General features: G+C 55.4%; 2 protein-coding genes across 4 annotated transcripts; one reads left to right on the top strand and one right to left on the bottom strand.

The window, feature by feature from the left end:
* Positions 1 to 991: 991 nt before the first annotated feature.
* On the bottom strand, positions 992 to 10451 carry LGALS12 (galectin 12). 3 transcript variants are annotated; one of them, XM_024574222.3, is made up of 9 exons: positions 10009 to 10451; positions 8257 to 8345; positions 7933 to 8146; positions 7078 to 7197; positions 6456 to 6494; positions 5789 to 5815; positions 5073 to 5161; positions 1826 to 1976; positions 992 to 1439 (listed from the first exon to the last, which is right to left on the bottom strand). In XM_024574222.3, exons 1-9 carry the CDS (start codon positions 10075 to 10077, stop codon positions 1293 to 1295), a joined length of 945 nt encoding a protein of 314 aa, XP_024429990.2. In that variant the 5' UTR covers positions 10078 to 10451; the 3' UTR covers positions 992 to 1292. The 3 variants fall into 3 exon arrangements, with proteins under 3 accessions (XP_024429990.2, XP_053781682.1, XP_045039481.2); XM_053925707.1 differs by having other exon boundaries at positions 5073 to 5130; positions 5788 to 5815; XM_045183546.2 differs by lacking the exon at positions 6456 to 6494.
* On the top strand, positions 10018 to 27138 carry PLAAT5 (phospholipase A and acyltransferase 5). Its single transcript, XM_045183547.2, has 6 exons — positions 10018 to 10070; positions 17112 to 17202; positions 18386 to 18494; positions 23209 to 23317; positions 25261 to 25523; positions 27018 to 27138. The coding sequence occupies exons 1-6, from the start codon at positions 10034 to 10036 to the stop codon at positions 27117 to 27119; spliced, it is 711 nt and encodes a 236-aa protein (XP_045039482.1). The 5' UTR covers positions 10018 to 10033; the 3' UTR covers positions 27120 to 27138.
* Positions 27139 to 27216: the final 78 nt, after the last annotated feature.

The following is a 27216-nucleotide window of genomic DNA, read 5'->3' on the forward strand; positions in this document are numbered from 1 at the left end:
GAGTCATCCACACAGCGAGAGAGAAAGAGAATGCGAGGCTGTGACCAGTGAAAGGTCATCCACGGGGCGGCCTGTCCTTCTTCCCTGTTTTTTTTGCACGGCACGGACACCCTCCCAGCTTGAGAGTCCGTCTGTCTGGGACTGCCAGGGGGGTTCTTAAGCAACCTGGTCAAAACCCCCCTGGACTAGGACACAGATCCCGGCCTGCGGGTGAGAACTTCCGTCCTGTGAAGGACATTGTTGAACGGATGGAGGAGACCTGTGAGCATCGGTGACACTGTCACTGATCCGTGACATTGTCCCCATGGCCTTTGATGCCATGCCCTATTTTCTAAGGTTCTGCTTGTGTTGGGGGGAGGGGTATTGGCAACGTCAGCGGGGCCAACATATTATTTCTCACATTACGGGGAAGAGCCGCTGTATTGAGTTCCAACTCGGTACGAGGCAGTCAAATTTAGGAGCAGTCAGCTCCTAAATTCTCACAACTGCCCTCATAGGTTGATGCTGTTGTTTACACCCTTCTGAATGAGCATCCTGAATTCGCCCAAACCCATGAAATCTGAGCTTGTGGAGGGGTCAGGACTTGATCCCAGGTTGGGTTTTCTCCTCCTGGGTCAGCACTGTGTGCTTTGGGAACCAGACTCACAAGGACCATCACGGGGAGCCCTGAGCGAGTGTACCGACCAGGAGACGCAGGAGCTGGTTCCGACTCCGGGTCCCCACGGACCAGCTCCATGACAGCTGACAGGTACTTTGCCAGTCTGCCACACAGTTCTTCTCCTTCCGTCTACATCACCGGGTTCCACCAAGAATGAAATGTGTGGGAAAGTGCTGGAAAGCAGAGCCACGCAGATGACGCTGGCGTCCTGGGCATGACGGGATGATGACAAGGACGACCCTGAGGGCCCGTGGGGCACGGAGCTGCCCCCGACCTGGACCATTTTCTCCAAGACTCTTAGATGACAATGACATGAATGTCTGAATTCTCTGAGACACTTTATTTTGCGTGTCGTTGTTATGTTCCGAAACCCACCTCCTTGTCTAGGCCCTGAAAGAAGACGGGGCGTCCCTGGGTCCTGGTGGAGGGCGGTTCAGAGTTGGAGGAGCCTGCACACCCTGGGGCCTTCCCCCTGCTGTGGGGCCCAAAGTCCCTGCAGACTCTGTCTCAGGGCTCCAGAAGAGAGCCCTGCCTGACACGGTGGTGACAGGCAGACACTTTAATGAGGGGCAGGAGGCCAGACCGTAGGGCCCTGGGTTGGGCTGGCCCTCCCCTGGGTTGGGTGGGTCCCTCCTCAGTGGTGCACAGAGTACAGCTGGACGCTGCCACTGATATGAAGCCCCCGCAGCCGCTCCAGGGCCTGCTGGTCCAGCGCGGTGGCCCCCAGGGCCTGCCCATTGAGTGCCAGCTTCAGCCCTCCCTCCTGGCACAGGAGCAGCACCTGCGGAAGGAGGGCGGGAGGCCTGCAGGCTTCCGGATGGAGCTCTGCCTCAGCCCGATGGCCCATTGTGCGAGCCCCTCCGCCCTCGCTCGGGCCCAGCTTGTCCACAGCCCTCCCACAAGGAACTTCTCAGCGCTGGGTCTTGGTGCCACCATCTGGAGCAGGGGTTACTTCCCTTGGAGGAGAGGTTCTCCATCCTGGGTGTGCACTGGGGTCATTGGGGGCGGGGGAAGGGGGGTCGTTCAGTAACGCTGGTGCCAGGGCCACTCTGGGCAGGGCACCACTGGCACCAGGGCGGAGGGTTCAGAGCCCGGCGGGGAGGTCCCGGCAGGGATGTCCCCGCCCCCCAGGGTCCCAGATGGGGGAGTGCTTCAGCTCTGACCCACCTCAAAGAATCGCTGGGGGTAAAATAGGAAGGGGGCCGAGATCAGCCTCTTCTGTCCCCAGCGTGAGACCCAAGCCAGTGTTCTGTCCGCAAAGGAAGCCCTGAGCGTCACAGGAGCCCGAGCTGCCTCGTCCAGCAGGCGCAGCATGAAACTGCGGGGAGGGGACGAAGTAGACGGGCTCAGGGTCAGGATCCCAGGGCATGTCTCCCCACTCCTCTGGGCTGTGGCCGCTGGGGCCTGAGGGGAGGGATGGGGTGTGTATGGGTAGAGTGTGGCTGGAAGTTGGGGCGGATTCCACCCCCACGATCCAGCTCTTGGACCCCTGTCAGCTCAGAGAGGAAAGACCTGCCACTCCCTGGCTGCAGGACCACAGGGAGCAAATGACCATGCCCACGCCTCAGTTTTCCCTCCTCAAAACGGGGATAACTGTAAGGTGAGCGGTGGGTAATGTTACTGGGCACCACGTGCCAGCATTGTCTTAGGTGTTCTGCAGACAGCGTAGGGGTTAGGGCCAGGCCGCCGGGGCTCAGCCCTGGCTCCGCTGCTTCCTAGCCCTGTGACCTTGGGCAAGTCAACGTCTCTGTGCCTCAGTTTCCCCATCTGTAACGCAGGAATCACAACGGTGTGTACCAGCCTCTGGGGCTCTCATGAGCATCCAATGAGTTAACACGGTTAACTCCACCGACTTAGAACAGCACTGGTATATAATAAGCCCTCAAATCACACCAATTATTTAAAAAACATACTACAAAACACCGTATGTACCTCTCCGGGCCAGTGATGGGAACGAAGGAGGTAATGTTTGTGACGTTTAGCAAGTACTTGGCCCACACTAGGTGTTTACGGATACAAATGGTTTGCTTGTCTGGACTCCTCCCAGAAACCCTGGGCCTGAGGTCTATCGGCTCAGTTAGCTGAGGACAGGATGTTAAAGCACATCCTCTGTTACTGGTAAGAGTTGGGGCTTCAGGCAGGGTGTGAACCAGGATTCAGGACCCCAGGTTTGGGGGTCTTTCTGCTGCCTGGCACCTGCCTCTCTGGTAGGGCAGCCAGATTCTGTTTCATGTCTGGGGGGCTTTCAGAGTCACTTTGTTTGAAGCAACAGCCCAGAAGCTGCTGACTGAGCCCTGGGCAGGAAGTAGGTGAGTGGGGAGTAGATGCAGGTTCAGCTGGGTGGGGAGGCCCGGGGTGGGGGGCAAAGACCTGGAAAAGCCTTGCCCTGCTGGGCCCTTCAGGGAACTCCTTTCAGGTCACTCTGTTCCAGGAAGAGGCTTTCTCCATTGCCGGCTTGGGGAGGGGACAGCAAGAGCTCAATGCTGGGCCGAGGCCTGGAAGGCAGGGACTCTGGACAGCTCTCCGCATGGAGCCTCCAGCCCCGGCCAAGCCCCCTTCCCCAGGCTCCTCCCCAGAAAAGGTTTGTCTTTCCACTGGCCTGAGAATTCCTGGAGGCCTCAGGGTCCCCCACCTTGGTCTGGTCCAGCACAGCCCTGGGCTGGGTAATGAATTCCCTCTGAGGCCCAGGGAAGCTCGGCTGGAGATCTGTGGGGGGGCTGGAGTTCTGTGGGGCTGCAGCTGAACCCCCCTACACTCAGTGCTTGGGGTAGGGGTTAGAGGAGAAGGACAAATTTTTGTGCACGTGAACCCGAGCCCTCAGATTCTCGCCGCATTTGTCCAATTCAAGCCACAGCTGCTTTTTGAAAATCACGGTGGCGGCGGCAGCAGCTGCAGCGTTTCTTGCAGGCACTGTGCTGAGTCTTGATGATGGTGGCCCACAGCCGGACTGGCCTGTAGAAATGGTCTGGCTGGTCCACACTATCCTTCAACGTCAAAGTCACACCCTATTCAACAATTGAGAGAGTTGATATAAAAGATGGCTTCCAGCTTCTCTTTAAAAATAACTGGGTCTGTCGTGAGTGGGTCTATGGAAATATTCTTTCCACTTCCCCAGCTTCCCAACTGGTGCCTCACTATTTACTGACCTGTCAGGCCTCCGAGGGCACAAGAACTCGTGGGCCTTGTGAAAGAGCAGTTAAATTACTTGCTGTGTTGTTAACGACCATGTGACTTTGAGCTAGGATATGAACCTGGCCTCATGTCCCCAAGCTTTTTTGGTGGTCAGGGGAAGGTGTTCTTTATTGCTGGGAACCATTTTATTTTCCCTATAGGGTGAGAATTAAGTTGTTCCTTCTTTTTTTCTCCTGATGGGGAAACTCAAGACTCCTGATTCAGAGAGATGTAGTGACTTGCCTAAGGCCACACAGTTTATAAGAGGTAAAATCAGGAATCCAACCCAGTCGTGCCTGGCTTTGGGGGTTGTGCCTGCCTCAGAATTCAGGGGCTGCAGGGCATGAGCTTACAGAGGCCAGTGACTTCAAACACAGTCACAAAACAAATGGAGAAAGAGGGGGAGAGCAGAGGGTGTGCCCCTTATTCCCCGGCCCCGCCCCCGAGAGAGTTCGGGTGCTGCCCCCTCTGTGGAACACTTGCTGTGTGCCTGCACAGTGACCAGCATCTACACCGCCCCTGGGGTCCACACTGTCATCACCGCCCTTTACAGATGAGGCAACCGTGGCACAGAGAGGACAAGTAATGGCTTGAGCAGCAGTGTCCTCAGCAGAGGTCAAAGCCGGGCAGGCAACATGGGCCAGAAAAGTCATGAAATCCAATGCAATTCCAGAAGGATGAAAAGAGGAGGGAAGGAGGGAGGGAGGGAGGAAAATAAAAAGAAGCAAAAAAAAAGAAAGGTAAGACCCTTGTTTAACTAACTGGCTTTGAACCGCAGGTTTGGGGAAATGGAGCGGGAGCGCCCCCTGGGGGAGAAGTTTGGCAGCGTCTGTTGTATACTTGGTGATTGTGTCCCTCCAAGTCCCCACTTGCCAGCCCAGGCCTTCTCTGGGGCCACCTGGCTGTGCTTCCTAAACTCTGCACCGTGTCACTGTTAGAGGTTGCATCCTCCACTTTCAAAGGCCTTTCCTGAGGCCCCTGGGACAGCCTGACCAGATTTACAGGCATGAAGATGCTCTGGAATTGGGGCTGCTGGGGACTCCAAGGTAGGATGAGCCCTGGTCCCCAACCTAGCCCGCCCTTTACAAGCTCTGCCACCCCGAGCAGCTTACTCCTCCCCTCTGCTCCTGTGTCTCCTGTAAAGGTGAGGGTAAATGGTGGCACTGGAGACGGAAGAGGCAATGTGTACAAAGCTGGTGCCTGGCGCAGACAGGCTGGGCCCTCCCGTCTTCTGCACACTTACTCCTTGGGCTCCGGCAAGACCAGCCCCCGCAGCACGATGACCTGTCCCGGCCAGAGACCCCGGGGGAGAGGGAGTGAGCAGGGCACCTCCTGAAGGAACAAGGGAGATGACGGAGAAGTTGACTCACAGAGGGGCTCAGGGGGGCTACTGCCCCTAGGGGCAGCGTTGTGGGCCACCCACAGGAGTCAGGGGTTGGGGGCCCTGGAGCAGGTAAGTCTCTGCCTCTCCAACTGCAGGTGGGTGGGTGGGAGGGGTGTGTGTGGGTACTCAGCTCTGTTCATTTATTTAACACCTGCTGCAGGCCTGGCCCCCACACTCTACCCCCCGGCCTCTGCAGGCTGCGATCGGTGCCCCTCTGTGCGGTGAGCACGGCTTATGTCCCCATCCTGCACTCCGAACTGGAATGGTCTGTTCATTGGTCTGCCTCCCCAACCGCCTGTGAGCAACTGGAGGTCTGGGGACTGGCTTGCCCCTCCATCCTAGAGCCTGGCACTGAGCTTGGCACAGAAGAGTATCAGAGAATTGTGTGCAGAGTAAGTGAAGAAAAGGCCAAATGAAGCTGGAGCTGCAGCCTGAAGCTGCCAGCCCACTCACGGCCTGCACTTTTCAATGAAGGGACAGAAAACCCTGATGCTGGGGGCATTCCCACCAGGTGGGGGTGCACCTAACCCATGATGGGGCTCCACCTGCTCCAGGATGAGGGGGAGGTCACTCACCAGCCTGGGGCTCCCCAGCAGGAAAGGCTGTCAGGGAAGGAAAGGGGATGCGGAAGTCACGTGATATTGGCTCAATGAAAGGGAACGTCTTGATATTATTATTAAACCTTGGGCACCTTTGGGTTTGTCTCTCAGAGACAATGCAGGTGAATGATGGGAGCCCCACTGGGATCCCTCTGAATTCAGAAGGACACCAGCTCTGGAAAATGGGGAAGAACTGGCCTGAGGGTCTGTCATTCGCTCGCCGTGTGGCCTTGGGCAAATGCCTGGGCCTCATGTCCCCTTCTGCCCTGCAGGCCAACCCCAGCTACCTCGTGGGGTTGTTCTGGGAATGGAAAGCTCCAATCTAAAGGGACCTTCTGATAGGAATCCTGGGCCTGCCCCTTCAGGGCAGCCACTCCCCTCACTCCCCAGCCCCCAGCCCCTTGCCACCCATCTTCCCAAGCAAGAGACCAGACAAACTGGGACGGGCAATCCAGGCTGTCAAGGGACATTGGCAGAGCCAGCCATGTCCTTGGCAACCGTGCAGTGAGGGAGGGGCAGCTGGGCCTGTGCAAGGGGAGCAGCGGCCCAGCCAGAGAGGGGCAGGTCACGCTGGGGAGGGAGACCCAGGGGCTCAGCTCCTGTGTCTGGGTCAAGGGGCCCACCTTGCTCCCAAGAGACTCACATGCCCAACTGGATACTCGGTGCCACCCTCTGAAAATGGCTGTCGGGAAAGAGAATGAGCAACAGCAGGATTTAGGGCAGCCGCAGGGCCTGAGAGTCATTTATCTGGCCCTGGCCTGCCCTGCCTGTGACCAGATGATGGCAGAGGTCAACTGGGCCCTGAGAGCTCCTCATTCTCCCACTGGCCTCCTCGTGGTCCTCACACCTGGCGCTGGGAACGTGCTGACTGCCAGGCTCACCCCAGGCGTACTGAGGCAGCATGCGTGGTGGGCCCCGGAAGCCGGCATTGCAATGAGCTCCTCAGGTGGGAGTGACACCGCCAGCCCCTTGTCTGGACCCCAGGGCTCTAAGTCTCCAAATGACTTGCCTCCTAGCCATGCTCCTTCCTCTGGACTGACCCCACGCCCAGTATGGTCGTCTGCCCCAGGCTCTGGGGCCCCTCCTAGGGTCACCTTCTCTTCCCCTCGCCGCACTCATATCCGACACCTCGATAGAAACCCTCCACCTTGGCCATAACTGCTGTGACAGGGCTTGTTGGGGGCAGGAGGGGGGCCCGGGCCAGTCCAGGTGTCAGAGGAAGTCAGAGGCCACTGCCACCCAGTCTTGGCCCAAAGGGAACTTACACTGGTGTTCAGGAATCCAACGGCTGTTACCACGATGTCCCCAAATATGCCCAACGTGTCCACACGAGACAGTGGGAGCCGGTAGCGGTAGTGGAGAAAGTGCTGTCCGTTCACGCTCACCTGGAGATACACAGGGGCCGCCTCAGCTCAGCTCACAGTCATCAAGTTCACACCAGGCATCGGTGAGCGCTCTTACCTGGAATTCCCCTCATTTACCTCCATCCCAGCTCTCTGAAGCAGGTATATTTTGCAGACGAGGTTACAGGGCTGGCAGGTGGCTGAGTGAGCCTTGGAACTAAGGCACCTTTCAGGCCCCTGTCTGCCTCTGACAGCACCTCCCCACGGTGCCGCCCTGCATTTCGCCTCCACAGACCTTCCAGCAGCCGCAGCATCTTCCCATCCACAGGTGAGGAAACTGAGGCTCAGGAGGCTGTGTAGACCCCTATCCCATGGTCTCTCCCTCTCCTGCTGGCTCCCACTAGCTCCCTCCCCCTGGAGACATTGAAGATCCCCTTATCTTTCTGGCAGGAGTCACATCAGTGGTGAAGGCCTCAAGGTCGAGTTCTCTCTCCTTGCCCCCTGCTCCCTGAGCTGCGAGATGGGAGGGGGAAAGTACCTTCCTTGGTGGTTGTTGGGAGGACCCAATGAGCTGATGTTTAAGGGCTCAGAACAGTGCTGTGCAATGCAGGTGTCCTAGACACACTGGGACTGTGGCTGTGGCCCCTCCCCGGGGCCAGGCACCATAGAGCCGTCTTGTCGTGTGGATCAGGCCCCACAGGCCCAGGGCAGCTGATTGGTCCTCTAGGCGCTCGACCCCTGCCACAAGTTCTAGACACCCGTTGCCCCTGGGATCACCTTCATTTCCTCATTTCCAAAGAGGAAGAGGATGAGGAAGCCACTTCCTCTCTGCAGGGCCACTTGGGGCCACCGGGCCTCAGCTTGCCAGCGCCCCTGGTACAGGGTGTTGCAGATGACATGGGGCTTGGTGGTGTGGAAGCGCGGGTTGAAGTGGATGGCGATGTCCGGCCGGGGATGCAGGCTGCAGCCGCACTGGAAGTCCACCTGGAACCTGGTGGGAGGGGAGGCTCTCCAAGGGTGCTTCCAGTCAGAGACCCCAGAATTCCTAGCTCCATGCCTCCGGGGCTGAGCTCCAGCATGCCCGAGGAGCAGCCCCCTTACCTGCGTGCACCTAGAGGGACCTCTCCCTGCAGCATGACCATCTTGCCCGCACGTAAGCCACCAAAAATTGTTGTGACGTAAGGAACCACCTAGACAAGGAGAGAAACCCACCCTTACAGGGGTGGAGAAAAGGCCGAGGGACCCCTATATCAGGGGGGTGGGGAGGGAAGAAGAACAAGAAAACTTGATCCTCCTGCTCCAAACAGAAAAAGTCCTATGGGGAAAAATTAGTTTTCTCTGAACTGATGTCTTTGTCTAGTCCCCTTTCCTGGACCCTCACATGTCAAAGCCACATGTGCCCTGGGGAAGCCAAGGTCAGCTCCACTGCCCCCTGGAGCACCAGCCCAGCCCCCCTCCCCAGTGAGGCTCGCTGTCCACTGGATGCCACCCTGGCCTTCCGAAGTCTGCTGTCTGGGCTTCCTGAGGGCTGTGCACTGGCCAGAGCCCGGGATCTGGGAGGCGGAAGGACGGGCAAGTCGGAACCTGGAGAGGCCCCTGATGTGGACGCCTGGAGAGATGCCTACCTCACAGGGGCCCAGCCCAGCTTCCCAGGCTCCCCTGGCCCCACATAGAAGTCCCCTGGCATTCTTAAAGCACAGCACACACTTTCACAATTTCCTACCTTCTCTGGGTGGGAAATTGCTTCCTCTGCTCTCCCTACACCCTGTGAAATCGGACTTGACTTTCCAGGCTCCTGACATCTTCTCTGCTATCTTCTCAAACACCATGCACTTTGGTGCCTGAATTCTCTCTCCCATCCCCATGCTCTGGACCCCTGGGCTGGCTGGCTGGCTTCCGGGGAGATGTGTGGCAGGCTGTCCACACCAGGGGGCACAAGGCCTTGAGAGCAGAAGCCCTGTCTCTGCCTGCTGTAGGCTCAGTGCCCGGCCTGGCACAGTGTGGGCCCTGAACAGGTGTCTGCAGGACAAATGTGAACACACAGCAGGTGCAGGTCGGGCAGTGTCACAAGACCAGCCTTCCCGTGGTGTTCTCCCACTCCCAGCAGCCTTCCGAAGCCCAAATCACCCAGAAAGAGCCAAGACCCAACCGCACTGCCCTCCAGGTGGGAGCTGCAGCCTGAAGACCAAGGAGGGGTTGTAACCTGGGCAGCTGCTTCACCCCATCACTCAGGTACCTGGGGAGGTGCGGGCGGTTCAGACGCCAGAGCACCCACAGCTCAGCTGCGCCCAGCATCGCAGTCCCTCCCACTGAGCAGGTGCAGCTGTTGTTCAGAAGAGGGCCAAGCAGAGACAGAGTGATAATTGGTGCTCGATGGCGGGAGGGTGCAGCTTAGCCTCAGTAAAGCGGGCCAGGCTTCAGAGCATCTGCATGGGCACTGAGCAGGCAGGGGAAGCCAGGAAGCCCCGCCCCCCTGTCCCCTGGGCTGGAAGTGCCCACCTGTCTGCCTTCTGGGCTGGAGGTGAGACTGCCCTTCCTAGGTGCTCAGTGTCCCCACAATGTCCCCCAGAGCCTCCTAGTCACCCATGTGCAGCAGGGGCAGGGGGCATCTCCAGGATCTACTCCTTCACAAGCAAGGACCCTGGGAGCCCAGCTGTCACTCACACTCAAGTGGGAATTAGTTGGTCGGCACTTTGCTAAACTCAGGGGCACCTTTCCTGAGCCTGTGGGCAGATGCGGAGCAAGCTAGGCGCAAGGCCAAGGGCCCCTCCACCCACCACCTGTGAGTCAGGGCCCAGTGGGAAGGGAGATGCCCCAGGTCCTGGGAGCCTCCAGACCTGAGTGGCTGCTCACCGGGTGGAAGACTGGCGGCTGCAGGATGAAGGTGTCAGGAATCGGGTCCAGTTTTTCTCCAGGTGACATGGGGGGTGGGGCGCCTCCAGTGGAGCTGCTGATCCTGATCTGGGGCCCTGCCCCACTGGGCTGACTCACCTTCTCAGGCTCGGGCCCTCAGTGCCCCGGGCAGCTTTTCCAGCTGTTAGTCTTAATGCCACGTGGAGCCTGCCGGGAGGGCAGCAGCGGTCTGCCGCTGGTGCCACACCCCAGCTCTCCGCCTACCTGCTGCACTGGGGCTGTAGCAGAAACCCGTGTGCCAGGGATAGGAAACTTGCACTAACTAACCACCTAACTAACTAACCAGCCCCTGTGGGTCTGAAGCACAAGGCTGGCTGCCGCAGGGGCTGGGTGGCAGGTGTGGGGTGCGGGCAGATGCTGGCTCCTGCGGGAGCCAGGGAAGGTTGCTGGTTTCTGGGGCTGCCCTTGAGCCCTCCTCCTTCAGAGGCAGGCATGGTGGCCCCACCCCCAGCCTCCTGGACACCTTCGACTGGCTTCCAATTCTCTCCTCCCCTCCTGTACCCTCCCTCAAAAGGTTTTCATCACTCCCTCATTTCCTTCCCCTTTTCCCCACTCTTCTCAGTGTTGTAAGTTTTCTAGTTCCCTGGGGCTCCATTTCAGCAGCAGCTGGAAATGCCAGGGTCCAGCTGGTGTCACAAGAAAGTGGGGTAGGGGGAAGTGAGAAAAGGGCAGGAAGACAGGCGAGCCCCCTTAGGCTCAGGAAAGGCGGCGCGGTACAGATGTGGGGGGTGCAGATCGAGCTGCACCCGAGGACACCTGGGTTCTCGCTCAGCCTCGGTTCTATGGTGCCCTGTGCCCTGGGACAAGTTGCTTGCCCTCTCTGGGCCTCCCTGTGTTTATCTGTGTATAGAGAGGGTGACCACAGCGCTGTGTGTTTCCGAGGGAGGTCTCTCTCTGGGAGCAGACACAGATATCTGCATTTTTATCAAGCTCCACCATGGTCCTTTAGAATAAAGGCGGTCCCAGCCCAGTTTTGGTTGGAATTCTGACAAGTCTTTCCCTGTAAAAAGCAGCACAACCGCTCAGCTCTGTCCTGAGCTGGGAGAGTCCAGGATCTGACCAGCGTCAGACTTGGCAGCAGGGGATTCACGGCAGGGCCAGGCTGGGCAAAGGCTCGTGTGCAGGGGGTGTTGGGGAAGAGCAAGGGGCTGCTTTGAAGGAGGGCTGCGTGCATGTGTGTGCCATGGGGGGAGGGGAGCTATCTTAGCTGCTACACAAGGGCAGGCAGCATCAGCATCAGCTGAAAGCTTGTTAGAAATGCAAGTGTTAGGGCCCCAACCTGGGACCTGCTGAGAGGGGATCTTTGGGGCAGAGCCCAGGAATCTGCATTTCCACTCACTGCCCAGGGGATTCCCGATGCATATGAATGTTTGTGAAGCACTGACTTAGGTCCTAACTGGCAGGGCTGTGGGTAGCAAGCCAAGGAGCATGCTCAGAAATTTCTGGGGCAGTGGGGCTGGGGTCCTGAAACTGTTTTGTGTGGAGAAATTTGATCAGAGGTGTGTTCAGGTAGAAAACGCTATGTACAGTGTGGGGATTGGGGGTAGGGTGGGGAGAAACCACAGGTGGAGAAACCAGCTGGACAGGGGCCTGGAGCCCCACGCTGGGAGTCAGTCCTGGGACCTGTGCCCAGTCTCCCAACCCCATTCTCCTGGAATGAGGCAAATGCACCACCCTCTCCTTCTCCTCCCAGCCTCAGTGCCTGTCTGTGACTCAGGGAAGGAGGAGTTTTAGGTTACTTTTCTCAGGCTGTTGTAGACTGGGTGCTTAGGCAACTGAAATGTAGCTCCTCACCGTTTCTGGAGGCCGAGAGACGAGATCAAGGGTGGCAGGTCCTTCTTTTCCGAGGCCTCTCTCCTGGGGTTGCAGGTGGCGGCCCCTCGGTCTGGGTGGTTGTGCCCTGACCTCTTCTTGTAAGGAGACCAGTCATCCTGGACTAGGACCCACCCTGTGCCCTCGTTACCCGTTCAAAGTCCTCACCTCCAAACACAGTCACACCCCAGAAACTGGGGATCAGGACTTCCACATGCGATTTTGAGGGGGACCCCGTTCAGCCCGTCACAGAGGAGTGGCTGTAACTGAAACCCACGGCATGTGGGCTGGTGGCCGCCTGCAGTGGGGGAGGCAGCAGAAGGGAGAAGGACGGCACACCCCATTTTCCAGGTGACTCTGAGTTGTGGCGCCCCTAGAGCTTGTGGACTGTACGAGGTTCCAGAATAAGAGAGGGCCTCAGTCAGGTTGGGGGAAGGCAAATCCTTCTGCCTGAGCCACAGGGAGCGGGACCTTGAGGAGGGGTCCAGGAGAGGGCTGACCATGACCCTGACACCAGCAGGGCAGGTGCCCCTGCTCCCCAGGCTGTGCCCCCGCCGCAGCTCCCCGCTCCCTGGACTTTTCTGTCAGAGCCCGTACCGTGCATAACTTGTCACTGCCTACCGAAGTCTCGTTTGCTGTCTGTCCCCCATTGCCCCTGCCCTCCACACGTCAGCTCCATGAGAACAAATGTAGAGGGCAGGCTGATTCGTACTTCCCCAGTACTGAGCAGAGGCCTGACCCAGAGCAAGTGCTCAAAGTGCATTTAAAGACTGAAAGGCTGTAACAAGTGGGCGTTCATGGCTCCTGTCCAGTCTCCGCCTCCTTCTCTGCCTCTCCCCCAGCAGGTGTGGAACTGTGGCCCAAGCAGAAACTTACTTTTCTCACCGGCCACAGAGTATAAGTGAGGCAATTTAACCTGTATCTCTCCATTCCAGTTCATTGGTAAATAGCCTGGGAAACATAACCTGCCCTTAGGGGTCTCCAGGAGCTCCGCTCTCCCCATTCTCTGATCTAGTGGCCTCTATCCCAATCCCTGATCGTGAACGGACCTCACAGGGGACTAATGGGGACAGTAACCTGCTTCAGTTTACAGCTCTACCCTTTTCTTCTCTCTGAGTCCTGTCTCAGTCAGTGGATCCTCTCATGAGGGACCAGTTTGACATCGTTCTGGGACAGAGGGTGAGACAGTCAGTGGAAACAGTACGCAAGAAGAACCGACAGAACCTGACAGGGGCTGGACAAGGGAGGCCAGGGGAAAGGGCTCCAAAAACCTGCCTCCGACGTCTTGGGCCAAAGGATCAGGAACATTCCAATGGCATTAATGGAAGACAGGGAAGCTGAAGGTACAACCTGGAGTGTGGCGAGCTGGCTCACTGCATTCAAGGCCACTTTGGAGAGGTGGGGGCACAGGAGTCGGTCTGGGCGGAGCCCGGACACGGGATGTTCCATCGGTGTTCGTGAAGGTGCTGTTGCCTGAACACACGTTGAAACATTCCGGAGAAAGCAGTCGCAGTGTACTCGGCGCTCCTCCGCCCTGTAGTGAGTTTCAGTGGCTCCAGCCATTGTTGGTGAGTGGGGGCAGAGGTCGTCAGCGGGGCAGGAGCAGCCATCAGTCCAGTTCTCAGGGCGCTCCTAGTCTCAATGAAGAGAGAGGACACACACTTGGGGGGGGACAAATAGGACAATGCCAGCTGCTTTGCACTTCCCTTTTCCCCCCTCAGAGATGGACCCACGTGGGAAGAAATACTGTGTAATGGGGACAAGAACAAGCATCAGCCACAACCCCTGCAGGCTGACTCAGCACTTCTCATTACTTCATGTCTCTCCTACTGGGGAGGAAAAAATTCCTTCTGGTGGGTGGTTCAATAATTCAATCAACATGAGACAGGGCACCAAGGGGCAGTAACCACATTTCATTACTTTTGTATGTATGGGAACACCACATACCTTTCACAAAGCTGAAAAGAGGTATGTATGGCTGTTTGAGCTAAGGATGAGGTGAGGTGACTTGGGGCTTCAGAGGGGGAGGAAGGTCCTTGCAGGACGATAAGAAGAGCAGATGCTCTGTAATGAGAAGTTTACCTACAGGTAAGTCACAAGAAGTTACATCTGGTAACAACTCTTATTATGCACAAGGCACCAAATTCAAATTCTTTAAGGGAGAGCTAAAAGTTTCTCATGAGCCTGCAGAGTCTCGGTGGCCTTCAGCTCAGAATAACCCACATGTCAAAGTGGCACATCCTGGGGACACCTGCTCCGCACCCCTTCACTTCCTAACTTTTTCCCTCACCCGCGGTCATGTTTGTTGTGGAATGTCAACTCTAAACCCAAAGCAGCTTGAGTTTTCCCCAGCCATGCTCTTGTCTACATCTGTTGACTGTCTCTCCCCTGCTGGGCACGAGTAGTTCCTTGTGAATCTCAGGCTGTTCCTCCTGCACCTCAATCCAGTTCAGCACTGGCATCAAGGTCTGTAGGCCTCATCAGAAGAAAGAGAAGCCCAACACGGTTACTGCCTGAGGGCAGAACACGTCACCACTCACGAGTCCTCTTGGAAAAAAAAGTCATCGAATCTGAACCGGATTGAGTCTGATGACTCCGCTGCCAGTTTGTAGAAACCCAGGGCACAAGAGCAGCAGAATGCAGGCCGGGGGAGACTCACAGGGCCAGTGGCCCAGTTTCTCCAGTTACACATCACAAGGAAAAAAGGGGGAGGGGACACCTATAGGGCAGAGGTTGGCCGACTTTCTCCGTAAGGGGCCAGGCAGTAAATCTTTGGGCCTCTGAAGGCTGTAGAGTCTCAGGGGCCACAGCGAGTAGCCGCTTCTGCTCTTGCAGTGGGGAAGTCGCCACAGGCAATATGAAAATGAAGGACACAGTTGTGTTGAAGTAAAACTTAACGGACACTGAAAGTTGACTTTCATATCCACACGTATTCTTCTTTGATCTTTAAAACCATTTCACAATGTATAAAAGCACTCCTAGCTCTCAGGCCACACAAAAGCAGAAGGTGTGGGCCCGTCCGCAGGCTGTAGGTAGCTGCCTCCTGCTTTAATTTAAAAAATTTAAGAGATACCTCAACTGATTGGAACTTATGGACTTTATTTGGATTTTGTTTCAAACAAACAGTTAAAAATTGTGTCAGCAGTCAGGGGGATGCGAACATTGGCTGTTTGACGACGTTATGGAACTACTAGAATGTTTTTAAATGTGCTGAGGGTGTTGTAGTCATTTTTATTTTTGAAAGACTCCTTATCTTTTAAGATCCACGGGCCCGGAAGTATTTACAGATGGACTGACAGGCACTCTGGCAGGTGCCCCACAATAACCGGTGTGGAGGAAGTGGGTGAGGGGTATGGATGGAATGAGACCGGCCCTGTATTGGGTATGGGAGAAGCTGGTGAGACGTAAATGGGGATCCGTTATTCTGCTTCTTCTACTTTCATTTGTGTGTGAGAATTTCAATAATAAAAAGTAAAACATAAACATAAAACACCCCAACCAACCAAAGAACCCCAACCCTGCGGCACCTCCGCAGTGCCCAGCTTGGGTTCTCACCCGGTTGCTCTGGGAGAGAGGCGTGGCTTCACGGGCTGGAGGTGGCCGAGCAGTTTGCTCCTTGGGGCACCCTCCCTGCAGGTCCCTGGACAGAAGTGGGCGGGGGTAGGGAGGAGGAGCGGGGCTGACAGACCCTCTGTACACATGGAGTCACCATGGGCTCCCTCTAGCGGGTGCGGTTCTAGCCCTGATGTGGGGGCCTCCGCTGCTGTGGTCTTGGTGGAGACCGAGTGCGGGCAGAGCCCTGCTACTCCACACTCTCTGCCACTGAGGACCCTTTCGGAGAGGCCCCGGGATCTCCTTGGGGGTCTTCCAGAAAGAGAAGTCCTTTCTCCTCCAGGCCCAAGCCCAGCCAGGCAGCCAGGACCGTGGGTGGTTCTTCCCCCTCCCCCTGGCTCCACGGCACGATGCCACCGGAACCTCTGGGTCCTCATTGAGCTCCACGCCAGGCAGGAGTTAGCAGACGTCCACTATAGGACCCTCAGGGGCTGTTTTAGGAAGAAGATAGATGAGTTCAGAGGGAAGGTTGCGATGCAAAAAGGATTGATAAGCAAAAGTAGAGACAAATACGCAGGCAATCTACACCAATGTCTGAATAATAGAGTTTAACTCCGGAGAGATCTTCCCCGGCCCTCCTAACGTGGCCTCGCTGCTCTCCCTACGTTGCTCCGGTCCGTGACGTTCAGCTTCTCCAGCCGCATCGCGTGCCACCTCTGAGCCTTTAAGCGAACAGTTTTTGTGTTCCCTTGCACCCCTCGAACAATCTCCTTTCCCTGCCTTTCTTCTCAGAGCCCGATTGACGCCCTCTCTGTTTGGCGACTCGCTCAGCACGCCCCCCTCGACCCCTGGCCCCACGCGCCCCTGCCGTTTGTGCGCGTCCCGTGCTGCCCCAGCACACTGACCCCCGCTGCTGCGGCTCCGGCTCCGGCTCCGGGGACTGGGGCCGTGCCCACTGGGAACTGGCCTGGAGCAACGCCCCTTGCGAGGCCCGGGGACCCGCCGGTCCGCAGCAGGGGGATGGGCCTGAACCCTGCCTCCCGGAGGAAGGGCCGGCTCCGTTTTTCTAGGTCCCACAGGTCCTGCCCCAAACCGGCGTCCGGAAAGGCAGGTATGGGACCAGACGACAATCAACGTTGAGCTGTTTCCCCAGGCGGGGCCCGCAGGAATGGGGTCCCCCCTAACTGAGCCGCGGCGCCGCCGGAGCCCCACAAAAGTCACCGTGTTGCCTTCAAGACCCCTTCTTGTAGGCGTTCGTTGGTTGTGCGAAATGCCTGTTAAGCGGAACGAGTGACTATTTCGGAATGATTGCTTTGATTTCATCAAAGCGAGGCAGGCGCCCAGAATCTACTCTCCCACTGTGTTTCAGGGGGACGGGGGCAGAGGAGGCAGCACCCGGGCAGGCGGAGTTAAGAAGGGCTGCGTCCCCTCAGAAGCCTCCGCCCTCAGGTTTAGTCCCCAGGTTTCTGCGATCTAGGTCAGAGGCTCTGACTTCCTCACCCTCTCCGGGACCCTGACCCCCGGGGGAACGCCAAAGCCTCTCTTTCCCGGAGGAACTGAGCCCTCTCCAGCATCGGTCCTACAACTCCTTCATTCAATCCATGCTCTACAGGTTTCACACCCCCTCCCACGGAAGGCAAATGTGGCTTAAATAACATTTTTTTTCCCCCTTGAAATAGAAGAACGCGTGGGATCCCAAGTGTTGGTCCAGGTCTCGCCCAAGCAGCCAAAGCAGGGGCCATTAGAACTGGGCAGAAGCCTCCAGAAGGGGTAAGGCTCTTTGCATGGAAGGACGGGGGCTTTGGGTGGTAGAGCCTTTCAAAGACTGGGTTTTGCTGGCAGTTCTGTAAAACAAATCCTGGTCGCCTTTCTGTGCAGACCAGCCTCCCACCAACCCCTAAGTAGAACGCCGGTGTGGTCCTTAGCAACAGAGTGTGACCAGGCCTGGGACTCGCTGGCAGGAGGTGTCTCTTGCAGCGATTTCTGGCCACAGGGCCCCTTCTCCAGAACCCGGGGAACAGAAGTGCTTTGGAAAGCCTTTCCAATATTGCCAGTGGGTAACTCATGAACGATGCCACCGATGTCCTCAGTTGGCTTTCATTAGATACATGGTTTGCTTCTTTTTAAAATTCTGAGGGGCTGAAGGTTTCCAGTGGAGCTATATGCACAATGACACCCGCCCCCACCCCATGTACTTTGCCTTACACACGAGTTCATTTCGCCCTCTCGACAATGGTGTGAGACAAATGTTACAGTCTCTGTTTTATAGATGATCGAGCTGAGTTCCGACAGAGGAGTTTACTAGCTCAAGGTTGGATGAGTGTCAGAGCCAGGTTTCAAACCCAGGCCTCTTTGGCTTCGATATATTTCACTGTACTATCCAAAAAGCGTGTTCTTTGTCTCAGCTTCAGTCCTCTCCTACAACGTTTTTTACCCAAGGAGAAGATGTACTGACTTCTGTCACATTACTTGCAGTTACAGTGTTGTGGCTCAAGAAGATTTGAGTTAAGTCAACAGAAATATGGACCTAACTGTTGGAAGAAACAGCTCAGGACTTCAAGGGGCCTGCCTGTGGCAGGAGTGATAAGGGAGGAGCCAAGGCCTCTTGCATGTCATTATAAGCCATTATATACAGTTACCATTTTTTTAAAGCTAAATGCAAGTATCACTTTGATAAACTTTTAAAAAAGATTATTAGCAAGTAAAAAAACTCTGAAAGCTACTCATTATTATCATTAGCATTTTAGAACAATTGACTGAGAAGCAGTATGTGGCAATTATTTTGTAAGGCAGTTAACGCTATCACAGAAGCAAGCTGCAGGGGAAATGTTTCCTCGACTCTCAAAACTGAAAGCTCTCCTAAAATCACAAATCTGAAGTACCACAGGATTTCCAGTAATTGTGAAGAAGTGTTCTTTGCTAACTGTATGGTGTCATCACCAAATCCATTTAGGGAGAAGCCCGTGGTGAACTTGGAGACCGCACCCACTCAGAAGAGAACTGAGTCAAGCTTGTCCCTGAAGTCCGAGACCGCAGGCAAGTTACCAAAGCCAGCAGCCAAGGTGCGTGTGACAAGTGCCATAGGCAGCCCCAGTGACTTCTCCTCTGCACACTGAGTTTTACTTTATTTAGGCTGTGTGGCAGGTTGAACTGCATACTGATTTGGGATGTCGGCTATGCCTTTTTAATGTTGTAAAAATAGCTTTATTGAGCTTTATTGAGGTATAACTGACATTCCTACATCTGGCGTACAATAAACAGTACATATTTAGAATATGCAGCTGAATATGCTTTTGAGATACGTATATACCCGTGAAGCCATCCCCACAACCAAACGTCCTCTTCCCCTTTGTAAGTCCCTCCTCCTCCCCACGCCTCCCCATCCCCACACCTCCCCATCCCCATGCCTCCCCATCCCCACACCTCCCCATCCCCACACCTCCCCATCCCCACGCCTCCCCATCCCCACACCTCCCCATCCCCACGCCTCCCCATCCCCACACCTCCCCATCCCCACGCCTCCCCATCCCCAGGCAACCACTGATCTGCTTCCTGTCACTATAGATTCGAGTGCATTTCTAAGACATTTATATAAATGGAATCATATCATGTGGGCCCTTTTTAGTCTGTCTTCTTTCTCATAATTTTGCATAATTACCTTGAGTTATAGCCGTGTAGTTCATTCCTCTTGACTTCTGAGCAGTATTCCATGGTTTGGATGCTTGCTTTTCCAGTCATTGGGTTGTTTTCACTGCTTGGCCATTACAAATAAAACTGTTACGAACATTTGTGTACAAGTCTTTGTGCAGACATGTGTTTTCTCTCGGGTGATATCCTCGCACGTGCTCGCAGTTTAATATTTCATGAAAGCGTCTTCTGCAGCACACTGCCCGACGCAGAAAGTTCCCGCGCCTCTGCCGCCCAGAGTGGCTGTTGCCTTCAACACTTCCGAAGAGGCCTTTAAGACAGAAATGTATGCAGACCTGCATTTTTAAGGGTGGGCTTGGGGATCTCATTTGATAGCATCGTAGGCAAAACTGTGGTAAGAGACGAGTAGGGTTTTACTCGATAACAGTGGAATCAGGAATGTATAGCAATACTTCTCTAACGTTCTTGCTTCAGCAGGGATCTGGGAGGAGATTCTTGCCCACGGGGTCCTCACGGACTACTGGGGGGAAAAAGAAGATGATAAGAACCGACATTCCAATGTGAGAGCAGCAACATCACCCCTCCCAGCATGAAACTTTGTATACCGTTAACACAGGGGTCATTCACTGTCCCCTGTTTTAGGCTTTAGGACAAAAACCTGCCATGATGTGTCACCTCAAGCGGCTCTGTTTTCCTCTCCACCCAACTCAGGCCTGCGCACGCATCTCTGAAGGGTGTTTACTCTTCACCCTCCTGAAGGTTGCTTGTTCTGCCGTGCCACTCTGAGGCCCCGGGTGCACCCCTTCAGCCACTTAGCTCCTGTTTCTGCTGCTTTTGCCAAGCTGCGTACATACCCTTGGAAAACACACAGAATTACTCACTGCTTTGTGCAACCGGGTGAACTGACGACAGGACCGGACGGACGAGATATTTGTGTCTTGAGGTCCCAGCATGTAAGGAACGCCAGCTAGCTCTTTTCCTCAGATGAGGCCTTAGAGACTGCTGGCCATGGACGTGGGTCCAGACCCCCACTGCCCACGTTCTATCCTCTTTTTCTTTGTATCCATTCGTCACCTCCAAATGCATCGTGTAGCACTCCCCTTCCCTGCTCACTCGGCACCCGCCAGGCCAGCTTCCTTCCTGTACTTCTGAGGAACCCCAGCCTTGCCTTCCTCAGGGCCTTTGCACTTGCCAGATTGCACTTACTGTTGTTAAGGACTGAATATATGTGCCCCCTCCCCCCCCAATCTATACATTGAAGCCCTAGTCCCAAGTATGGCTGTCTTTGGAAGCCATGATGAAGGTTAAATGAGATCATAAGGGTGGGGCTGATCTGAAAGGATTAGATTAGTGCATTCAGAAGCAGAGACACCGGAGAGCTTGCTCTGTGTCCGTCTCCACACACACACACACACACACACACACACACACACAGGGCGCATGAACACATGGCAACATGACAGCTGCACCCAAGCCAAGAGAAGAGGCCTCAGAATGAAAACTACCCTTCAGGCACCTTGATCTTGGACTTCCAGCCTCCAGGATGGTGGGAAAATAAACTTCTGCTGTTTAAGGCGCCCAGCCTGTGGCATTTTGTACCACAGCCGGTGCAGACAAGCACAGGCCTTCTCTTGGGAAAGGCCCTCCCTGGCCTCTACCCAAAGGCCAACTCTGTGCTTTTGAACTTGGCCCCTCCCACTTTGTCAGGACCCCTTGGCTGCTGATTACTCTTCTTTCTCTGACGTCTTCAACATCCCTCTCTCTGTTGGAGCCTCACCAGCAGAACTTAACATGTGCCGCCATCTTTCCCACCTTGAAAGTGCCCTCCCTTCACCTCTCGTTCCTTTTCACTCCCACCCCATGCCTCTCCTCCCTTTCACAGCCAATGCCTTGAAAGAGGCGCCCACCCTTATGGTCTGCAGTTCCTCTCTCCCCATTTCCCGTCCAGCTCATGCCAGAAAGGCCTCCCCTCCACCATATTAAAGTTCAGGATCACTGTATCAATTTATTTAAAAAAAAATACCTACCGGCATTTCAAGGGGGGTTGTGTTTAATTTATAGATCCATTTGGTGCATCGCCACCTTAATATGATAGTTTTCAAGTCCATGAACATGGAGTGTGTCTTCATTTATTTAAATCACCTTCAATTTCCTTCAGCCAAAATAATAATGAAAAAGAACAGTTGTTTAAACAGCTCCACATAAGAGGAGTACAACATGGATGAGCCTCAAAACCCTTCTGCCAGGTGAAAGAAGCCAGACACAAAGGACCGCATGAGATATGATTCCATTTCTATGAAATGCCTAGAAAGGCTAATCTGTAGCGACAGAAAGTAGGCTGGTGGTTGTCTGGCGCCCGGGGAAGGGGAGGGGAAGAAAGGTGAGTGACTGCTAACGCCAGCTAGCTCTGGCATTAGTATAAGGTTGCCCAGGGCCGGGGGTAGGAAATGGGTCTGACCACAGATGGATTGAAGAATCTTTTGGGGATAATGGACATGTTCTAAAATGGACCTCTGGTGAAGCTTGCACAAATGCTGTGAATTTACTAAAAATCGTTGAACTGTATACCTAAGCTGTGTGAATTTTAAGGGTTGTCAATTATATCTCAGAAAAGGGTTAAAAGAAACAGGTGAAAAGCCCCTTGCACTTCCACAGGTGAACTCCTGCCCTGGCAAATGCCGGTTCTCACTCAGGGAAATGAGGCCGGGAACTGGGAGGAGAGCTATGGCCCGGAGGAAACCAGACTAACTGGGGAAATTGTTGCCAACCCCGGGGGCAGCAACGATGTTCCTGTCCAGCTGATGGGCGGGAGGGGCGGTTCCTGCCTCTCCGCCTGGCTCTGACTTCCTAGCACGCCTTCCTCTCTGGGAGGAAAGCGTGAGCCGGGGTCTTCCCAGCGCCACTCCTGCCCAAACGCAGAGACAGTTCGGGAGGATGAGCAGTGTGGGGATCAGAACATAGGCTGTGTTTTATGGTGTTGAGCACAGTACTGGAGTAGGAGGGATGTGGGATATGAGCTTTTTTTAAACTTTGGGCTTACAATGGCCACAGCTCTGGGATTGCTTTTCTTCTTCTTTTTTAAATTGTGGTAAGAGTGCTTACCATGAGGCGTCCCTACCCTCGACAAACTGTTGAGTGTGCGGTAGTGTGTTATGCACACACTCAATGTCTCTTGGATGGACAGGCTCTCTCCCCTGGGCCTCTTTGAAGAGTATTGGCAGTCTGGGTCCAGTCAGGAGCTAGAAAGCACACAGCAGGTTAAGCAGGGGAAGTTTAATGTCAAGAACTATTAAGATACCAGAAAACTTGGCATGACCTCCCAGGGCTGAGGACCAGGAGGGCACTCAAGGAAGGACAAACTTGGAAGGGGTCCAGACCTCCTTGGAGAAGTAAGGCCCACCCCCCGGAGAGCAAGAAGTCGGTTTGGCCAGGCTACAGCTGGTCTCCAGTTGCTGGGCAAGTGAGACCCTCCAGAATGTAGGTGGTGAGCTGGCTCTCAGCAACCCACAGGGTGGGCATGCAGAGGAGGAGGGGACCCCCTGGGCCACAGGAGAGCCATGCAGGGGTCCTGCAGAGGGAATCCAGAGGCCAGCAGGGGCAAGGGCAGCAGGCTTTGGGGCACTTTGTCCATCAAGAGGGCCCCAGAAAGGCTGCAAGGTTATGGGGACAGAAGGGGCTCAGGCATACCTCCACCAGGTGTCTCCACACTGGTGCCACTAATCAAGGCCCCCTCACCCAAGGCAGGACATTGCAGGAGAGCCCTTCCCCTTGCAATGTCCCTCCAGCGCCCTCTACTGAGAAGGCTTAACCTGGTGCTCAATGTCAAAGAGAAATGCTTAAAGCAGTCCCAGCGGTCATTCAGGCAGCGTATATAAGGAGGCCGTAATACCTAGAGAACCGGCACAGCCACTAGCCTCACTGCCTTTAGTGACCAGGGTGACAGTGGGCGGGGGGAGGGGGGACGGGCCTTCACTCCTTTGCATGAAAAGAGCTTTCTCCAGCTTGGGTTTCTGTACAGAGATGAGACGCAGGGCCTTCAGGCTGAGCTGTAGCTGATCCCCAAACAGTGTCTCTGGAATTGCTTGGGCATGCGCCTTGTATTTATTACTATATTTCTTCCCATCACAGGGCAAACCAAGACCCCAACCTGGAGACCTGATTGAGATTTTTCGAATTGGCTATGAGCACTGGGCCATCTACGTGGAGGACGATCGTGTGGTCCACCTGGCTCCCCCGAGTAAGACACTCTGCTGAAATATGGGTGTTTCAGTCAGCAGAGGAAAAAGAAGTGCAGTTAATTGTGTTCCTCAGTTGCTGCCCTACTTTAACAATAGAACACCCCGAAGCATGGCCAGACCTCACTTTCCCGTGTGATAGAACTTTGGTCTCTGTCTACCAGACGCCACTGCGTGTCCAGACCTACGGGAGACGCAAGTGAGAGTGGGCCCGGGCCCCTGACCGCCTAGACCACCCCTTCCTTTCAGTGTCAAATCTGAGGACCTGAGCCTCTGCTCACGTTGACAGCAGTTCCGCATCCTTCCTCACATTCCTGAGGATGCCCCAGGAGGGGTGCAGGTGCTTACCTGATCTGATCGCCATTTGCTTCCTGTTGCCCCCCAACGTGGCTTCCGGCTTCCTCACCACCTTGGGCACCTTCACCCTCACCTGGCCTGCCAGCTCCTCCCTGCCTGCCCCAGGCTGCCCCACCCCCGGTGTGGACACAGCTCTCCTTCCATTCCTCAAGGCAGCATTAATGCAAAGCTGAGGTTAGGCTGGTGGCTGATGAAATGGCAGCGGAGGTGTGATGATGACAGGTTGGTGGTAATAGGACGTTACAGCATAGAATGGGAAACAATATAAAATTGGCCATCCAGAGCCATTGGTCAGAGTGGTCACCTCAGGAGGTAGGACCTGGGGGAGCTGGGAGAAGGGGAAGGAGGGGGCTCCTCAGCATTGGATGCCTTTTGGATTTGTATCCTGTGCTCCTACTGCCCGTTTAAGATTAAATTACAGAAGGTCACTGGTACCAAAAGTCTGTGGCCTGTGGCCTGTCTGCCTCCATTGGCCTAGCCCCTCACCTTGCTGAGACCTCCCACAGAGCATCCCCTTCCCACCCCTCACTCCCGGCCCCATCCACTCACACCCTCCCCCGCTTCCGGCCTGGAAGCCCACTGGTAGAACAAAGAGGGTAGAAATTGCTTCAATCACATTCCCCCCCATCTCTCCTTTCCAGGAGACTCCCTCTTGTACGACCAAAGGGAGTAACAGTTCCATCCTCACCCTCCCCATCAGCTCTTTCTCTAGAGATGACTTCTGCCATCTCTCCCCGCGAGCTGAATTGCCTACCGCCAGTTTTATGAAATCGGCAGATTTTCTTCAAATATGTAGGAAACGAGCAAGGGGCGTTACTTGCCCTCAAACAGCTTACGAAGGGTTAGGCCACGCACAGTTGCAGAAAAACAGCCCTCGTTTTAAACTGCCACCCAACTCGGGCAGGTTCCTGGCCCTCTCTGAGCCTCTGTCTCCTCTGAGGACTGAATACGATAACTCAGTAGCTTTCACACTTTTCTTTCTTCGAAGCTGTGGAACCCTGTTTTCAAATAAACCCTTCATGAAAGCCCCAGAATCCGAGTAGAGAGAAAGGCAGAGTGGCTCTGGGTGCAGGCTGAGTGGAGTGGGCCCCACTCAGAGCTCCGTCTGCTCGGCCCCACCTGCGCCTCTGCGGGGACTGCAGACGGAGGCATGTCACAGACCCACATGTCAGCCCCTTACCCAGGAGCCCACGCTTACACTTACACATACGTGTGCGCGGCACACGTTTGTGGAGATTCCTGAAGTCTGGTTAGGAAATCGAGACTCAGATCATAGGACTTGGTCACTCGGTCAGCTCAGTTCAACACAGAATGCAGGCTGGGGCCACATCGTAAGGCACTTTTAGAGTTTCATGAGAAAGAGTAGGCCGCGGGGGTCGGAAGTGGGGAGTGCAGGGCAAGGCGGAGGCTTCTTGGGGAAGCTGGTCCTTTGCAGCTCATTCAAGCCAACTCCCCATCCTTGGCCGTGCCTTTTGTAGGCGGAGAAACTGAGGCCCCAGCGGGTCGCAGCTTGCCCAGCACCTGAGAGGGAGCCAGCGCTCTGCCCCTGCTGTCCCTCGCAGCTCTCCACCTTGTGTTTGGCCTCCAGGTGAGGAACTGGAGGCCGGCAGCATCACCTCCATCTTCAGCAACCGGGCTGTGGTGAAGTACAGCCGTCTGCAGGACGTGCTGCAAGGCTGCTCCTGGAAGATCAACAACAAGCTGGATGGGACGTACCTGCCCCTGCCCGTGGACAAGATCATCCAGCGCACAAAACAGATGGTCAACAAGACAGTGCAGTACAGTCTGATCGAAGGCAACTGTGAGCACTTCGTCAACGACCTCCGCTACGGCGTGCCCAGGAGCCAGCAGGTACGGCGCCGCTGGCCTGGGTGACGCCTCCCCGCAGAGGCATCAGGGGCTCCTGTCTCATCGGCATGGCGATCGGTGGTCCCGTGTTATTGTTGCCCTGGTGGGGCCTTCTGTTTCTACGGGACTGGATGGGTCTCTTCACCGCTACTAAGCCGTGGAGGAGTAGAGAAGGCAGTGGGCTGCATAGTAAGACCACCGGTGGAGTCCGGCTTGGCCATCAGCTGGCCTGGTCTCCCTGGTCAGGTCATTATATCTCTGAGACCGTCCCTTCCTTTACAAAATGGGGATACACCAAGGTAGATACTTTATTGCTAAAGTCGCAAACCACCAGCCTGTGGGCCACATCTGGATTTTATATAAAAAGATCTGGATTCCCAGCCTCACTGAACAACCAACTGACCAGTTCCTGCCTGCTGACCCCCTTTGGGTGGGGGAGAGCAGGTGTGCTCCCACCAGCTTTCCCCGCATGGCCTGCCTGGACCTATTGCATTTGCGTTTGTGACCCACCCCCCACAACGGAGGGCAGTGACACATGAAATGAGGTGCAGTGCAGGTGACAGAGCTTGGAAAGCCTAAGTATCTGGGACAGTCTGAGCTGCTCTTGTTAACATCTGGTCCTTACTAAAACCCCACGAGAAGAGCAGAGGAAGTATTTATTACTGCCTTTGTGATAGATTTTTTAAAAATCAAGGATTAAACGTGGCACGTAATTTTTCTATGTTCTTTTCCACGTTTCCTATGTTTTCTTAACACACTGGGCGAATCCCAGCATTGCTCTCTCTGCTGTGCCGTGCCATCTCCCAGTGACCGCGAGCAGGCCTCCCACGTGGTCCCTGCCTCCCAGCTCTCACTCTCCGCATCTTCCTCCTTTTCACTCTGGTCCTCTCCCAGCCTGCATCCTCCTCTTGGGAGGCCTGGTGCGGTGCTAGGGGCTTGGTGGGCGCTGATACGAGGGATCTCCCATCCCATGAGCATTTGCACATGAAAAGAAGACCCCAGGGGTCAAGGGATTATAAGAGGCCCTTGTTCATCAGAAGCCTGGGCCCAAATCTGAGCTCAGACACTAATTCCTGTGTGACATCGGCCAAGTGAGTTTGCCTTCCTGGTTCTTGGGTTCTCCATGCGCAGAATGAGGGCCTCAGTGGCTGTGCTACTCTGAGATCCTTTGCCTCTGAGCCCCACCTTGGAGTCAGACACTAGGCTGCATGGCTCTGAGGAAGGAAGGGGACCAGGAGCCCAGTGCCCCTCTCCCCCCCAAGGGAAAGGGAATGAGCCTTCCTCGGATGTCCATCCTGGGCAGTCCTGGGCAGTCCTGGCTTCTCTTGGTCTCTTGCAGCTCTAGGATCCTTGGAAATAAGGAGCACAGGTTGCTTTCTGCTCTGGGAAAATCCTCCAGGCAGGCCAGTTCCTGAAGGGGAGTGGTGAGGTCGGGGCAGGCCTGGGTGCAAGCCTAGGGTCCTCACTGAGCTTCCCGCAAACTGATCGGCTTTGCAGGTGGAGCACGCCTTGATGCAAGGTGTGAAGGCTGCGGGAGCCATGATCTCAGCCGTCGTGGAGAGCATGAGGCCCAAACCAGCAACCGCCGGAAGGGGCTGAAAACACCGAGCAGAGGAAGAGCTCCTGACATCTACAAGGAGACCCACTGTTTCTCCTTTGCTCCTTTGTCTCCCTTGCTCAGTGGCCCCTAAGAAAA

Source organism: Desmodus rotundus, chromosome 5, assembly GCF_022682495.2.
Source record: "Desmodus rotundus isolate HL8 chromosome 5, HLdesRot8A.1, whole genome shotgun sequence".
Lineage (NCBI taxonomy): Eukaryota > Metazoa > Chordata > Mammalia > Chiroptera > Phyllostomidae > Desmodus > Desmodus rotundus.

Bases quoted from the DNA above. Each gene is read 5' to 3' on its own strand.
- PLAAT5 (XM_045183547.2), top strand. From the start codon at position 10,034: ATGAAGGTGTCAGGAATCGGGTCCAGTTTTTCTCCAG. The intron at 10,071-17,111 runs GTGACATGGGGG...CCCTTGAAATAG, and splicing joins CGGGTCCAGTTTTTCTCCAG to AAGAACGCGTGGGATCCCAA. The intron at 23,318-25,260 runs GTAAGACACTCT...TTTGGCCTCCAG, and splicing joins GGTCCACCTGGCTCCCCCGA to GTGAGGAACTGGAGGCCGGC.
- LGALS12 (XM_024574222.3), bottom strand. From the start codon at position 10,077: ATGTCACCTGGAGAAAAACTGGACCCGATTCCTGACACCTTCATCCTG. The intron at 8,346-10,008 runs GTGAGCAGCCAC...CTCCTTGTCTAG, and splicing joins AGCCGCCAGTCTTCCACCCG to GTGGTTCCTTACGTCACAAC. The intron at 5,816-6,455 runs GTGAGTCTCTTG...CTTCCCTGACAG, and splicing joins CCGAGTATCCAGTTGGGCAT to CCTTTCCTGCTGGGGAGCCC.